Source organism: Callorhinus ursinus, unplaced genomic scaffold (genome assembly GCF_003265705.2).
Source record: "Callorhinus ursinus isolate GAN/ISIS: 27379988/994484 unplaced genomic scaffold, GSC_fseal_2.0 scaffold92, whole genome shotgun sequence".
Taxonomy (NCBI): Eukaryota; Metazoa; Chordata; class Mammalia; order Carnivora; family Otariidae; genus Callorhinus; species Callorhinus ursinus.
The window spans coordinates 371,695-386,648 of NW_027397154.1; the positions used below are offsets into that span (position 1 = coordinate 371,695).

Here is a 14,954-nt window from a genome sequence, read left to right on the forward strand (position 1 = left end):
AGAGGGTGTATCAGGCCCTGTTGGTGCCCACCCGTGTCCCCTTAGCTGTCACCTCAACAGACCAAAGGCTGCTGACTGCCTGAGGACATCTTCTGCTGGACAGGTGGACAGCAAGTCAGACGTGCACAGGAGTTAACGGCCTGGAAACAGCCTCAGCCAGTGACAGAGGGGGAGCTGGTAGACCAGAGCCCCAGCCCCCCTCAGGTGGGAGCAGTGTGAGGCAAGCCCCCCGGTCTCCCCTCACTCCCAGCAGCTTTGAGCTCCAGCTGGGCACAGTTGGTACCTGTCCCAGGTGTTGGGACTGTTCACTCTATGACCTGTTGGATTCCTTCCCTCCCCTGTCTCACTGTCCTATCAAGATCTGGGGATTCAGAGCCACCAAGTCACAAGCACACGTGGTGGGCACAGCAGTGATCCCCAGTGGGACGTTTGTGATCGGGTGTGAGTGTGCTCAGAGGGCTCGGCAGTACGAGAGCAGGAAGCCAGACCCCCATGGGCCCTATGGTTGTGGTGCCCCTGCCTTGCTCTCAGCTCACCTGTAACCTCACGGGGTGCCTCTGTGATCAGGCTTCAGGGCAGGAAGAAGCCCAGGCCTGCTTCATGGACGGGTCACTCTGATCACCGATGTGAGCTGAACCGGGGGGAGGTTGCGAGCAGCACGCTAGCCACCCTAGTTTGCAGGGGGAGGGGTATGTGGGACTCTTGGGCAGTGGCACATGGCTTGGCTGGCTGGTCAGGCCAGGAAAGGGCATGACAGGAAGGTGGGAGATAAGGAAGTTGAGGGAGAGCTGTGGATGGCCTTGCAGGAGCGGGCACTGTTCTATGGCAGTCCCACTCACAAGCATTCACAGCCAGGGGGACAGAATAGCCAGCCTTTGTCCTCCCTCCCCCCCCCCCCCCCCCCCCGGCCAGCACCCCCACGAGGTCTGTGAATGGCGTGGTTATGGCAGTGGATAGAAGTCGGCACGGCTCCCTCTCTCCAGGGCCGATCTAGCAACCGCTGCGGCTGGATGCTTAGCCCGTGAGCAGCACAGACGGGTGCTGAGCCCTCAAGCGGTCCCATCCCTCAAGGAGATCAACCAGCCACTGGGAAGCATGTTGACTACAATGTACCTCTTTCAATCTGGATTGGGGAACACTATCTCCTTCCTGGGGTTGTGCACATTCTGGATATGGATTTACCTTCCCTGCCCAAGTGCCTTGGCCAGTACCCATATCCAAGGACACAAAGGAAATGGTTTATCCCTATGAGATCCCACATAGTATCACCTCTAACCAAGGGGATCCACTTGGCAGTGAAGGAAATGTGACAATGGGCACAAGACCGCAGCATCCATTGGCCCTGCCATAAACCACATCACCTCAAAGCTGCCAACCCCGGGGGGACATGGGTATGGCCTCTTTGCAGCACATCTAAATTCAGCTTGGGGGGAACATCATCTGGGATCAGGGCACTGGACTTTAAAATGCAGTCTACATTTTGAACCAATGCCATTATATGGTGCTGTAGCCCGGATGGCTAGAAATTGTGGGTACAGGAACCAAGGGATGGAAAGAGCCATGAGCTTCTCACCATCAGCCCCAGTGACCCACTAGGGGAATTCGTGCTTCCCATCCCTATATCTTTAGGCTCTGTAGGACTAGAAGCCCTAGTAGGGTGGGAGATGTGTCTGCCAGGGGTCACGGTAAGGGTACCACCAAACCTAAGGTGCTAGCAGCCTCTGGGTCCCTTTGGGAACCTCATGCCAATTCACCAACAGGCAAAGAAAAGAGTTATACTGGCAAAGACGTTTGCTCTTTTTCTTTTTTTTTTTTAATTTATTTGAGAGAAAGAATGAGAGAGATAGAGCACATGAGAGGGGGGAGGGTCAGAGGGAGAAGCAGACTCCCCGCCGAGCAGGGAGTCCGATGCGGGACTCGATCCCGGGACTCCAGGATCATGACCTGAGCCGAAGGCAGTCGCCCAACCAACTGAGCCACCCAGGCGCCCAAGACGTTTGCTCTTGATTAGCCCATGTCCAGTGGGAAGCATGACCGCGGGTGCAGAATGCTGGCCTGTCGAAGGCATGGGAAGGAAAGGCCCTTGGGGGTGAAGGTCCGGGCTTTTCTACTGTGAGAGCCCCACAGACAACAGAGGAACCGTGGAGGAAGGAGATGTGGAATATCGATATTGGTCACAGCCCAGCCACCGCCCTGAGGACTCAGTGAAAGGGCAGAGTGGACACGGGGACACGTGGATCTGAGCAGTACGGAGGGTGGACTGCAACCGTGACCCGATCCTCCAGCACCCAACCCCACAGGCCGACGGCGACATCTGTGACTCTGCCTGAGGGCTTTTTTCTGGCCGTGGGAGCCTGTGTGCGCTGAGCTAGCCAGCAATGCTGATGGGTCAGTGCTCCCCGAAGCAGCCCTCAACTTTCAGACAGGAGGCCCACACCTATGACCCCACTGTCTTTGCCCGTCAGGTGGGATCCTCTGGGACAGACTCCACACCGCCTTCCAGGGCTCCCCAGCAAGATGGGACCAGCCACTCTGCCCGCTCTGTCTCACACCCTTCCTTGGCTTCCTCCCCACTCCGGCCTTGTGTCTCCAGCCCCCCAGCGGGGCCTCTTAGCATGACCCCCCAAATAAACTGCTCATACTGAAAGCCTTGACTCGACATCTGGTTTTAGGGAACCCCACTGTCTTAGCTCAGGCTGCTGTAACAAGTTACCATGGCCTGGAAAGTTTAAACAACAAACACGTGTTTCTCTCAGCACTGGGGGCCAGCAGATCTGGTGTCTGGTGAGGGCTCGCTTCCTGCCCTGCAGACGGCGGCCTTCCCACCAGAGTCACCTGTGGGGGAGCACAGGGAGAGAAGCAAGCTCTCCCGAATTCCTTCTTATAAGGGCAAGACTGTCATCATGGGATTACCTCCCAAAAGCCCCATGTCCAAAACCATCATACTGGGGACTAGGGCTTTAACATATGGATTTGGGGGGATGCAAACCTTCATTCCGTAGGCACCTAGCTAAGACTTATGGGAGAGAATCAGGCGTTGATCCTACCTTTCCTGAATGGATCTAAGTCAGGGTGACAATCATCAACGAGGGACATTTTTCTTTATGGAAGAGTTCACAGCTAATCATAGAGGAAGAATGACAAAATTAGAATGTCTCTATTTTGTGCTCCTAATGAAATAATGCATCCAGACAATGATCACCAGTAGCCATTAGATAAAAATGTGTGGGTGTACTGGGTCAGGTGGTGGCCACAAAAATATATGTCCACCTCCAAATCCCTGAAACCCGTGAATGTTAACTTGTTTGGAAAAAGGGTCTTTGTGGATGTAACTCATTACATGAATTTATTCCCAAAAGTCAGTCAATGGTTTTGAGACGAGCTCATTCTGGATTAGCCAGGTGGGGTAAATCCAATGACAAGTGTCCTCAGGAAAGACAGAAGAAGAGGAGACCCAGACACACAAAGAGGAGGAAGCAATGTGACCACAGACAGACAGAGATAGGAGCAATGCAGCTGGAGACACCAAGGAATGCCACCTGCCACCAGAAGAAGGAAGAAGGAAGGAAGAATTCTCCTCAGCATCTACAGAGGGAGGGCCACACTGCCAACACCGGGAGTGTGGACTTCCGGCCTCCAGACAAGTAGAAGAATACATTTCTGTTGTCACAAGCCATCATGTTCGTGGTAATTTGTTGCAACAGCCATAGGCAACTGGCCCAACAAGGAACTTTGTAATGAATCGATCAGGCCGACAGCAGCAGAATTTACTGATCAACCGTAGCATTGACAACTAGACGCCGTGTGCCTTCTGATGTGACGAAAGAGGAAACATACAGTCTTACTTATGAAATACTCCTGGGAGAAAAAGTGAACGTACGTTTAATCAAACTTCTAAATATAATGACAGGGGACAGAGGAACATGTGAAATGACACTACAAGGATACACTCAGCCCGATCTAGCATGTGGGAGACTCGAGAGGAAAACAACCCAGTTTCCTAAACAAACAAACAAACAAACAAAATGGCATAGAAAACATGAAGGAGGAAGAAGTATTACAATTTAAAAGATATTTTTAAAAAAATTAACCAAGGGGCGCCTGGGAGGCTCAGTTGGTTGAGCGTCCAACTCTTGATTTCGGCTCAGGTCATGATCTCAGGATCCCGAGATCGAGCCCCACCTGGGGCTCCGCGCTCAGCGAGGAGTCTGCTTGAGATTCTCTCTCTGCCCCTCCACCTGTTTGCGTGAGCTCACTCTCGTTCTCTCTAAATGAATAAATAAAATCTTTAAAAATAAATAAATAAAAATTAACCAAGAAAAATTCATCAAATGCAATGAGTAGCCCTTACTTGGATCCTGGTTTGGGCAAATCAACTATTTTTTAGACATTCAAGGGAAATTGATCATGAAGTATATATTAGATAATGTCAGTTGAGGGGGATGTGATAATGGAATTATGGTTATTTTTAAAAGTCACTATATGTTAGAAATACATAGTGAGAATTAACAGGTGAAATAATAGGCTGTCTGAGATTTGCCTTAAAATACTCCAGCACAAACGAACACAAGTGAGGGAATTCATGAAACCAGAAGGGTGGACTCTTGAAATGGTCAGGCTGGATGATGAAGTGGTCCACTATCCTAGTCTCTCTCTTTTTGCATATGTTTGAAGTTCTCCATAATAATAATAATAATAATAATAATAAATTGTAATAGCAGTGTGGAGAATAGTTGTAAAAATTAGTAGGCATGTGTTTTCGTGGGTGGAAAAACAAGGCTTTGCAGCAAATGGAAAGTTCCTGTGACTTCCCATCTGGTCTCTGGACAAAGTTGAGGGCATTGTACAGAAGGAAAGCCATCTTCCTTCAGGGAAGCTGTGGGGCCCAGCATCTTGACTTTCTGGGGCTCTGACTCCATAACAGACCAGAACTTAGAAAACCCAGAAGGGCCGTGGAGGAGGAGGTGGCTGCCAGCATGTTCCAGAATCTAGGCTACCGCCCTCAGTGCCTGTCTGTGGTGGAGCTGGGGCTGGTCCTGTAGGGACAGTTGCCGGTTTACTTCTAGGCCTGAGTAGGGTTGCTCTTTCCTGCCCCCTTGTGGTTGAGCGAAGCCGTGCAATTAGTTCTAGAGAAACAGTTGTCAACAGAACAGACAAGTGTCTGGGCCAGACTGCGGATGTAAGACCTCCCAGAGCTCTTTCCACTTTTTCCTTCCGGTGTGGTGATTGGCAGCGTTGGAAGGTGGCTGCTCTATCAGCCTGGGTCCCTGAATAACTAAGAAGAACCCCCTTGTTGACCACGATGCACAGGTAGCCTAAGGGAGAAATGATCTTGTTTTAAGCCACTGCTGTGTGGAGGTTGTTACCACAGCATGGCTGAGTGTATCCTGATGAACACAGCGCCATACAGCAACCAATCCTACAGGCTACCTGGGAAGAACCCCAATAATAATTATTGTTGATGTTCTGTTACCATTAGTGTTACCATAATAATCATCAATTATTACAGGCACCATTCACAAGAGCCTCTATTGTGTGCCAGGCACATGGTGCCCCGCACATTGTTTCAGTTACCCCTCGGGGCAAACTCCAGAGGCAGATATTCGTATCCCACAGCCAAGAAGAGGAAAGCAGAGCTTACGAACTGCCACAGATTCTCCGCTTGCAGTGTGAGAGTTACTGAAGATGCCGTTTGTTCCTTTATATAAAATCCAACGGGATGAATTCTCTTTAGCAATTACAGCAAGAACCCTCCTGGAAAGCAATTTCACGACATGTATCAAGCAAAGTTCGTACCCTTTGCTCCAGTAATCATTCACCAGCCCAAGCTTGTGGTGGAGTTAGATTGCTTGAACAGTAAAATGAATAAACAAACTAATCAATTAATTAAAATAACATATATACTAGAGAAAAACGAATTAATGGCATTTGAGCTTGTCTCTTGAGTTACTGGTACGTTTCCTTGAACCAGATGTTAATGCTCCTGGTGCGTCCGTCCGCCTCTCGCCTAGGGGGGTGGCGAGCGCACATCAGGTATCAGCCCCGCGGTGGGCTCGGTGGCGGGGCTGCTGGCCGCCTCCTCCCTGGGCAGGGTCGGTCTCCCGTCAGCTGAACAGTGGTTTGAGTTTCCTGTACAGGACCGGAGACTGGCAGGATACAAACACATTCCTAAATACGTTTAGGTTCGTCTTTGTTGGTTCTGTCGTGCGCTCCGGGAGACTGGAACCAGAGTCTCAGGTGGGTGCGTGGCGCCCCCGCGTGGGGCCCGGCGCAATAGCACCCGCGTTCTCCCACGTCCACGCCTGGCTAGGCTGCCCGCGGTGCCTGCAGTCCCCCCCCCTCCACCTGTGGGGCCCCCTCCCCGCAATCCCCACGGTCCGGCAGGCTCGCCCCCAGAAGCAGGAGCCCCACCTCTGACCGCCTACCTCGGCGCGCGGCCGGCCGGCCGGCCGGGCCCGAGACAGCCCCACCCCCTCCACCCACCCACCCCCACCCCCCTCCACCTCCGACTAGACGCAGAAAGTCCTCAAGTTACTGGGCTGCTGGGCACAGAAGTCGGTTAATGCCCTGGGGCGCCGGTCCGCCCCCAGCAGCGGCCGCGGGTGCGCGCGAACGGCCGCCGGCCGGGCGGGATCCGTGCGTCCGAGGTCCCGCCAGGCATCGCCACCTCCCCTCCGACGCCCGGCCCGCCGGGACCCCCGGCCGGGGCGGGCTACGGGACGGGGACGGCGGCGGTCCTACTCCGAGTAGCAGTAGGTCCCGAAGGCCGCCTGCTGGGCTCGCGGGAAGCCGAAGCTGCGCACGCCCGGGTCCGGGAGGCCCCCGCAGCGCGGCCGCGGCGACGTGATGGGGAAGCGCACGCTGCCGTCCGCCAGCCAGCCGCCGTCGCACTGGTCCAGCCCCGAGAACTTCCAGGCGGCGTAGAGGTGCCCGACCTTGGCCACCGTGGCCCCGCGCCGCCTGCACGCCGCGTGCGCTTCCGACAGCGTCAGCCGCCCGGGCACAAAGAACACGTGGCCTGCGGAGCGGGCCGCGTCACCACCACCCGCCCGGGCCGAAGCCTCCCCGGGACCGAGGCGGGGTCGCGGTGGGGCGGGGGGCGGGAGAGGGGGGAGCCTGGCGGGCGCGGCGACGGAGGGCACCACGCGCGGTCTCGACGGCGAGGCCGCGCCCCCTCCGGACGCGCGCATCTCGCCCCGAGCGGCGTTCTCCAGACCTGCCCCGCGTCCGCGTCGGAGCCGCAGGCGCGGGCTCTCATCCCCGCTCCGCCGCCCGCCTGCCTCCCCGCGTCCTCACCTGCGGTCATGGAAGTGAAGCAGAAGGCGTCGTAGCGGTCGCGCTTCCGGTCGCGGGGCCCGTAGCTGCGGATCCCCGGCCGCCCCGGGCCGCCGCACGGGGCGCGCGCCGTGAGCACCGGGTAGCGCACCGAGCCCTCGAGCAGCCAGCCCGCGTTGCACCAGTCCAGGCCCTCGGTCCACGCTGGCGGGCAGGGGGAGACGGGGTCCGGGGTTAGAGGGGTCCCCTCAGAAGCCTGCCCGGAGCTCGCCCCCCCGCGGGGCCGGGTCCATCCCGGAGAGGCCTGGGCGGGGCGCGGGGCGGCCGCTCACCCTGGTACAGCTGCGCGTAGGTGGCCAGACGCCCATCCTGCTCCTCACACGCTTGTTTCGCCTCGTAGTAATTGAACTGGTACCGGCCCCGGCTGGGCTGGTACGGAAACACCACACCTGGCGGGAGGCGGACATCCTGGAGAGGGCCGGCGGACCGGGGAGGGGCTGGGGGACCCCGGCAGCGGGCGGGGGGAGCCCTGGGAGACCCGGGCTGGGGCGGCCAAAGCCCCGCAGGAGAGGAGGGGGCGGCGAGGAACCCAAGGGCCTTACCCTCCAGGCGCAGAGTCAGCGCCACGCTCTCGTCCTCGATGCCATTGATAAGCTCACAGCGGTACCTGCCCTCGTCCTCCAGGCGCACGCCCTCGATGACCAGGGAGGCGTCCAGCCGATGCCCCCTCCGCATCCTGGCGCGACCCCCCAGGGGCCCGTAGCCCCGGGCTTGCAGGCCGTTGGTGATGAGGATCAGAGTTTCCCGGAGCTCCCCCGGCTCCACTTTGCTCCAGCGTACCTTGTAGCTGGGAGGCGGGGCGCCCAGGACGCAGGGCAGCGTGGCCGTGGCCCCACGACGAGAGTGAATGACCTCGTGGATGGGGGGCAGGAGGTAGTGGGGGCCAGGGTGGGGTGCTGAGCAGAGGGGGCCACAGTGGCAGGAACCCCCTGACCCCCACTGCAAGTGCCCATCCAGACTCTACTCCCCAGACTCCTCCAACCGTCTCCTCCATGGCGCACTCAACAGTGGCCCTCCCTGAGCACCTCCAACAGCTGCCCCATCCATTTCCCCCACACCTGTAGCCTCTCCCCCCACCGTTCCCCAAATTCTGGGCGGGGCTGAGGTCTTACCTGTGTCCCCCAGGGCTTTGTGGAAGATGGCGAAGGGCCAGAGGAGAAGGAAATGGCAGAGTGTTGGGAGACTGAGCGGGCCTGGCATGATGGCGAGTCAGCCCAGCGCCGTCTGCAGGGCACAAAGAGTGGGCATTTCTTGGGACTAGGAATGGGGGGAGGCAGCAGCGTTGGAGATGAACTCCCATCCAGTAGGGATCCCTTAGAGGGGACTGTCCAGCTGGAAAGCGTGGGGGCAGAGCAGGCGGCTGGAAGAGGCCAAAGGAAGGTGATGCGGGAAGGGGCAGTAACAAACTCCCTTCCCCCAGGCCTCCCGGGCCGTCCCCCTTCCGCCCCCTCCCTTCAGACGCCAGGTCCAGAGTTGGCGCCGCCTCCCTGCCCCGACCCGTCGCAGGTGCTGCTTCCGGAGGCCCGCCACCAGGCCCGCCACAGTCTTTCACCTCTCCCAGCTCCGTCCTCCAGAGGAGCCAGAGCAAACGCGATCTTCTCACCCTCCTGCTTAAAGCACTGGCCCCCTTCGCCCCGAGGAGAAAGTCTGGTCTCCTCACCGCGGCTTGCAGGGCCCTCTGGGATCCCGCCTCTCCCTGTGCCTTCCCCATTGCCTCCACCTGCTGTGCCCTCAGCACTGTGTTCCAGACACCTTGGACTTCTGGCTCCAAAAGAGTCCGAATTCACTCTCACCTCCTTCTCCCAGGCGTCACTGTGGGCCTCACCTCCTCTGGGAAACCCCTCCTCTTCCCTGGCTGGCCACACTGTAGTGCGCGGTGACCTGCGCTTCTGGGTCCCCTGCTGCACCGGCCTGGGCACTCGTTCTTGGAAGTGCTTTTGTTAGCAGCTGAACTAGCAGTGCGGTTTTGAAAGTAATACCTGTGCACTGTAGACTGTATCGGGGAGGTTTCCGGTGATTATGGTTACAGAACTAATTCCAAACACAGTTTTCTATTTCAGTAGTGTATTTCCCCCTTTTTCTTTTCTTTATTAGACTCCATGCCCAATGTGGGGCTCGAACTCACGACCCTGAAATCAAGAGTCGCAGGCTCTGCAGACTGATTCAACCAGGCGCCCCCCGATTTTTTCCTTCTTTATTGTTATCTGTTCTTTATCAACTTTACCATTTTTTTAAAACAGGGCTGAGGACACCTTAACCTAGCTTTACTCGTTTTCCAACCCTGATTCTTCCAAGTGCTAACTGCGTGACTTTGAACGAGTTATTTACTCCTCTCTTCCTCAGTGTCCTCATCAGTAAACATGCGGATAATAATTCCCACCTATCTCACCGAAGGAACACGCGTAAAATGCGTAAAATCGTGTATGGTATGTAGTAAGTGCCATGTATGTGTTAGCGATTATCTGCAGCACCTGGCATAGTTCCTGGCACACAGTAGGTGCTAAATAAATGTGTGTGCATGTTAATGAATGAGCCCACACTAAGGATTCTGGGAAGGTGAGCTGGGACGTGGGGAGAGTCGGAAGCCAAGGGGCTGAGCCCCTCCTCCTGCAACTGAAGGTGCGCCCCGCTTGCCCCGGGAGAAATGGGGGCTGGGCTCCGAGGGCTTCCCAGCCGCTAGAGGGAAGGTACCTGGGCGGGGACACGCCCTGTGCACCTGTGCCCGCCGGCCTGGTGAGAAGGGGCAGGGGGTGTAGGGGGGCACCCCCCGGGAGACCTGCGTGAGACCGCCCCAGCGCTTCCCACGTGTATCTTGCATTTACTCCTCTCAGCAAGGACGTGAGGTGGGAATGATTACGCGGCCCCTTTTACTCCTGCTTAAAGTTGTACAAGTTGGGGCACCTGGGTGGCTCAGTCGTTAAGCGTCTGCCTTCGGCTCAGGTCATGATCCCCGGGTCCTGGGATCGAGCCCCGCATCGGGCTCCCCGCTCGGCGGGAAGCCTGCTTCTCCCTCTCCCCTCCCCCTGCTTGTGTTCCCTCTCTCACTGTCTCTCTCTCTCTGTCAAATAAATAAAATCTTTAAAAAAAAAATAAAATAAAGTTGTACAAGTTATAGGAGACTTGAGTGAGGTCACACAGCTAGTAAGAGCAAGGTTTGCTGGGTTTTAAACCTGGATTTGACCGCAAGCTCAAGCTCTTTCTTAACCGCTGGGCTGTATTTCTGTATTTCAAAGCAGGCACACACATACCCTCTTTGTAGCCCTTGCAGAGAAGGAGAAAGCAAACAGGCCCAGTGCCTACCTGCTAGAAGCCGGTCTCTTCACAGAGATGGGAGCGACAGGGACTGGCTGCTTTTTGTCCTGCTCCAGGAAGAGGTCCCAGTGAAGGAGGTGCCTGGGCCCCAGGCAGGTCCAAGCACCTTAGAGCCCTGGGACTTGGGCACCTGATCAGTGCGGTCTCTCCTTTGAGGAAAGGCTTCTGCCCTGAGCTCGCAGAAGCAGCCAAGGTGCTGAGAAAACCTTTCCACCCGTCAGTCCACCAAGCCAGGCTAAGTGACTGGTGTCCAGCCTGTGACCCAGCACTATATCTGCACTGCTCACTGTCCTGGGCCTGGGGAAGATGTGGGGCTTGGGTCCAGGGGTGGGGACCCCCGAGGGGATGGAGTGAAGGAGGGACCCAGGAAAGATTACCTGGAGGAATGTGGAGGGTGGGGTGCCTCGTTTCTTCTAGGTGTTCTTGGCCCGGAGAAGGAGCCGACGGACTGGTGGGTATGAAGACGTTGGGCCGCTGTGCGCGAGGCTGACTGCGGATGAGCTCACAGACCCGTGGTCAAGCTCCCGCAGTCTCTGCATTTCCACACGGGCCTCATCCAAGCAGCACCCCCTGCCCCCACAGAGTCCTCACCTCTGTCCTCAGGAGCCTGGGTGTGCATTGCCTGTGGGAAGAGGCTCTCAAGGCGGGAACCAGACTTCCAGGACCTCCGGCGGCTTCAGGAAACTGGACCCCTTCTGTCCAGCCCCCTGTCTGTCCATCTGTCTGTCCTTTCCTTTTCTGGCCCCACCCCATCGGAAACACAATTTCTCATTGTCTCTGTCTTTCCCCCTATTGTTGAATAACAGGGGCCCTTTCTTTATCCTGTGGGCAAAGGCAACGAAATGTCAACAGCTGGGGATGTGGGATGCAGGACCGGCTGGCACACACCACCGGAAAAAGGGCCTAGGTGGGGGCAGGCTCCGAACAGGATGGACATCCCCAGGGAAAAGAGAGTGGGGTGGGGGGCATGGTTGGTGAGAAGGTTGAAATGGGGCCCCTTCCATCCTCAAGCTTCAAGCCTCGGGAGGGATTTGGTGTGAGGCCAGGGATGGCTGGGCTCCGGGGAGGGCAGCGTGCATGCTTGGAATTGCAGTGGGAGAGACGGCAGGCAGGTTGGCAACGAGGAGGGGTCTCTGTGGCTGGGAGGAAAATGGGAATTTCTGAGAAGGATTTTGGAAAGCTCTCCAAAAGAAAGGTCAGCTCATTTGTCCCACCACCTCTTAGTGTCAATTCTCAAGAGAAGGGAGGTCCTTAACCTCCCTGGGTGGGAACACACATCTCCACAGTCTCCCCTGGCGTCTAAGCTCTTGCTGGAGTCCACGCTCACTGTTCAAACCTTTCTGTCGAGGGACAACGTCCATGTACATGCAAGGAGCACAGATCTTACGCAGACAGCTCAGTGATGTTTACACGTGTACACGCCATGGAACTAACCTCCAGATCAACATACGGAACATTTCTAAAGATTTTTTTATTGGGGCACCTCGGTGGCTCAGTCGGTGAAACGTCTGCCTTCGGCTCAGGTCATGGTCCCAGGGTCCTGGGATCAAGTCCCGCATCGGGCTCCCTGCTCAGCGGGGAGTCTGCTTCTCCTCTGGCCCTCCCCCCCTGCTTGTGCTTTCTCTCTCTCTCTGTCAGATAAATAAATAAACTCTTTTTAAAAAGAATTTTTTATTTGAGAGAGAGAGAGCAGGAGTGGGGGAAGGTGCAGAGGGAGAGAATATTCAAGCAGACCCCTACTGAGCACAGAGCCCCACACGGGGCTCAATTCCACAACCCATGAGATCAGGACCTGAGCCGAAACCGACAGTCAGACCAGGACCTGAGCCGAGACCAACAGTCAGATGCCTAACTGGCTGAGCCACCCAGGTGCTCTTTATACAGAGCATTTCAACACCCAGGATAAGCCTGTTTCTTTTTTGGTTGCTGTCAGTGCAGAGGGAGGACTCCCTCCAGGAATAACCATTTAGAAACGGTTCCAGCTTCCAATCGCCTCGCAGCCTTCTTTTCTCTCCACCTGGCAGCCCTATATCAGTAGCTTCGCATTATTAAGATCATGCGCTTTTGGAACCGGAGGGGACCTCAGGACACCTAGCTTCTTCGGGCACCTGACAAAGAGGAGGCGCCAGGTGGGAGAGGGACAAGCCTGCACGGAAGGCAGCAGTGGAGTCAAGCCTGGGACTTGCTGCTGTTCCCGCTCATTCCTCTTCGTTGTCTCCCCTGGATTCTCCAAGTCAGGGAGCTGCAGGGCTTTTTGCCAGGCCCACATCTCACAACGGGGAGCCCACCCCACCTGCAGGCGCTCCTCCGGGGTTTGATGGAGCATCTTCCCTCTCCTCCATCACTGTTCTCGGGCTGTCCCTCCTCCTCCCAGAGCAGAGAAGACAAACAGCCCCTGTCTCAGGGCCAGGACACCCTGATCCTGTGCATCTCATTGGCCTCCACCCAACTCAGACAAAGAGCCTCCCGCAGAGAGGGGGGCACAGAGGCTCTGCCACCACCCCAGGCTCACTCCCACCCTCCTTTCTCCCCAGATCACTTCTGAAGGAGGGTTGGGAAGCCACAGGTATATGAACCGATAAAAGGCTGAGTGTGGCAGGGAGGAAGGCCTGGAGCTCTTTGATGGAGGCAGAAAGGACCCTGAGAGGACGGAGTGGGGAAGGACCAGACCAGGACCAGGAATACATGTGTGTTGGACAGCCAGATGGCACTCACTTTGCTCAAGGGCACTTTCATCTCCGTTCCCCCCGCCAACTCAGTTCAGCAGGAGGGTAGGTGCTGGGCTTGCTCTCCTGAGTGGAGGTCTTTGCCACTGCCTCTACCAACTGAGCTGGGGGGCGGGAGGGGGGTGGTACGGGGATGATCCAGTCCAAGCATGGAGTCCTGACTTCTCTTCCTCTAACACCCAGACTCGGCTTCCGGCCTCCAGGCAGCGTCAGCCGACCAACCTTCTTGATCCCTGCTGACGGCAAGCTAGTCCCAGTTTACTATCGGGATTTTGCACGAGGGGCGGAGGATGTTGGCAAGATGGCATTTTAGGGGGGGGGCCGGGGGTGTCTGGCAGGACCTCCTCTCCTTCTCATGAAGTTCACACACAGCTGCCTCAGCCACCTCCCTGCCTCCCCGAGGCAGAGGTCCCTCGCCTTCTCCTCCTCCCTGCAAGCCCCAGGCCATGCTTCTTTCTGGCCCAGGCTGAGGCGCCCTGTGAGGCTGGATCCCAGCGTCACTGCAGGAGGATGTGGGGGTGAGGTGGGGAAAGTCAGCCTTTAGGGAAGGCACGTTTTCCACTCGGGACCGCTCCCTCTCACTCCTTCTATTTCCGTCTCTGTGCGGAGCATCAGGATTCACCCCCTGCCTCAGATGCCCAGCAGAGCCTCGGCAGGAGACTGTGCCTCATCTGGGGGGCCCTGCCCTGCCTGGAGGTCCTGAACAGAGCTCCATCTCCTGGCCTTCACTCCAGCCCCTTTGCTTGGGGCTCCTGAGAAGTGGGCATCACTTCAGGACTGTCCAGGACCTCGAAACTGGAGCTGAACATGTCCAGAGGGAGGCATTGGCTGGCTGTGTAGGCAGCTTCCTCCTGGCTTTGCAAAGTCTCAAAGGAATGGAATGGGGGGGTCACCTTGTCCTCATCTCAAGCAGGCCAACGTGCAGGTTCATCAACCATCTCTATTCTGAGGGCATGGTGGGGGGACGGGGGCCCTTAGGGCATCTTAGGGCACCCAAGATCATGACCTGAGCTGAAATCAAGAATCTTACACTTAACTGACTGAGCCACCCAGATGCCCCATGTTCTTTTTTAATCCAACTGAGATCATATCATACAAGCTGTTCCCTACTTGCTCTTCTCACCTAATGATATGTGGTGAGCCTCTGTCCCACGAGCACATGGCATACAGCTTTGCTCATTCCCTCCTGCGGCTGCATAGCATTCCCGAGTCTGGCTTGCCAGCACCTTAGGTAACCAGATGCCTGTTGTGGGATATTCAGGGTGCCAGAGGTTGGGACAACTAGTTAGACATCTTGGAGGGGTGGGTACAAAAAACGGGTGGCACGGTTGGTTAAGTGTCTGCCTTCGGCTCAGGTCACAATCCCCGGATCCTGAGATAGAGTCTCACATCGGACTCCCTGCTCTGCCAGGAGCGTGCTTCTCCCTCTCCCACTCCCCCTGCTTGTGTTCCGTCTCTCGCTCACTGTCAAATAGATAAATAAATAAAAATCTTGAGAGAAAGAAAGAAAGAAAGAAAAGGAAAGAAGGAAGGAAGGAAGGAAGGAAGGAAGGAAGGAAGGAAGGAAGGAAGGAAGGAAGG

At 56.5% G+C, this 14,954-nt stretch overlaps 1 protein-coding gene and 1 long non-coding RNA gene across 4 annotated transcripts; both read right to left on the reverse strand.

The window, feature by feature from the left end:
- Positions 1-3,856: 3,856 nt before the first annotated feature.
- On the reverse strand, positions 3,857-6,501 carry LOC141371749 (uncharacterized). The gene is made up of 2 exons (XR_012376949.1): positions 5,642-6,501; positions 3,857-5,315 (listed from the first exon to the last, which is right to left on the reverse strand). It is a non-coding gene; the product is annotated as an uncharacterized lncRNA (long non-coding RNA).
- On the reverse strand, positions 6,502-11,411 carry HAPLN2 (hyaluronan and proteoglycan link protein 2). Of its 3 annotated transcripts, XM_073888603.1 has the most exons (8): positions 11,239-11,279; positions 11,025-11,121; positions 10,636-10,694; positions 8,448-8,559; positions 7,878-8,231; positions 7,608-7,724; positions 7,297-7,479; positions 6,502-7,018 (listed from the first exon to the last, which is right to left on the reverse strand). In XM_073888603.1, exons 4-8 carry the CDS (start codon positions 8,533-8,535, stop codon positions 6,738-6,740), a joined length of 1,023 nt encoding a protein of 340 aa, XP_073744704.1. In that variant the 5' UTR covers positions 8,536-8,559; positions 10,636-10,694; positions 11,025-11,121; positions 11,239-11,279; the 3' UTR covers positions 6,502-6,737. The 3 variants fall into 3 exon arrangements, with proteins under 3 accessions (XP_073744704.1, XP_073744703.1, XP_025714480.1); XM_073888602.1 differs by lacking the exon at positions 10,636-10,694 and having other exon boundaries at positions 7,878-8,122; positions 11,239-11,411; XM_025858695.2 differs by lacking the exons at positions 10,636-10,694; positions 11,239-11,279 and having other exon boundaries at positions 11,025-11,126.
- Between the last annotated feature and the right edge of the window lie 3,543 nt (positions 11,412-14,954).

What these genes read in the sequence shown, in the direction of transcription:
- HAPLN2 (XM_073888602.1), bottom strand. Translation starts at nt 11,400, where the DNA reads ATGGGGTGGGGCCAGAAAAGGAAAGGACAGACAGATGGACAGACAGGG. An exon ending in CAAAGCCCTGGGGGACACAG is followed by an intron (nt 8,123 to 8,447) that starts GTAAGACCTCAG and finishes CCCGCCTCCCAG; the next exon opens with CTACAAGGTACGCTGGAGCA. An exon ending in CTACGCGCAGCTGTACCAGG is followed by an intron (nt 7,480 to 7,607) that starts GTGAGCGGCCGC and finishes CCTGCCCGCCAG; the next exon opens with CGTGGACCGAGGGCCTGGAC.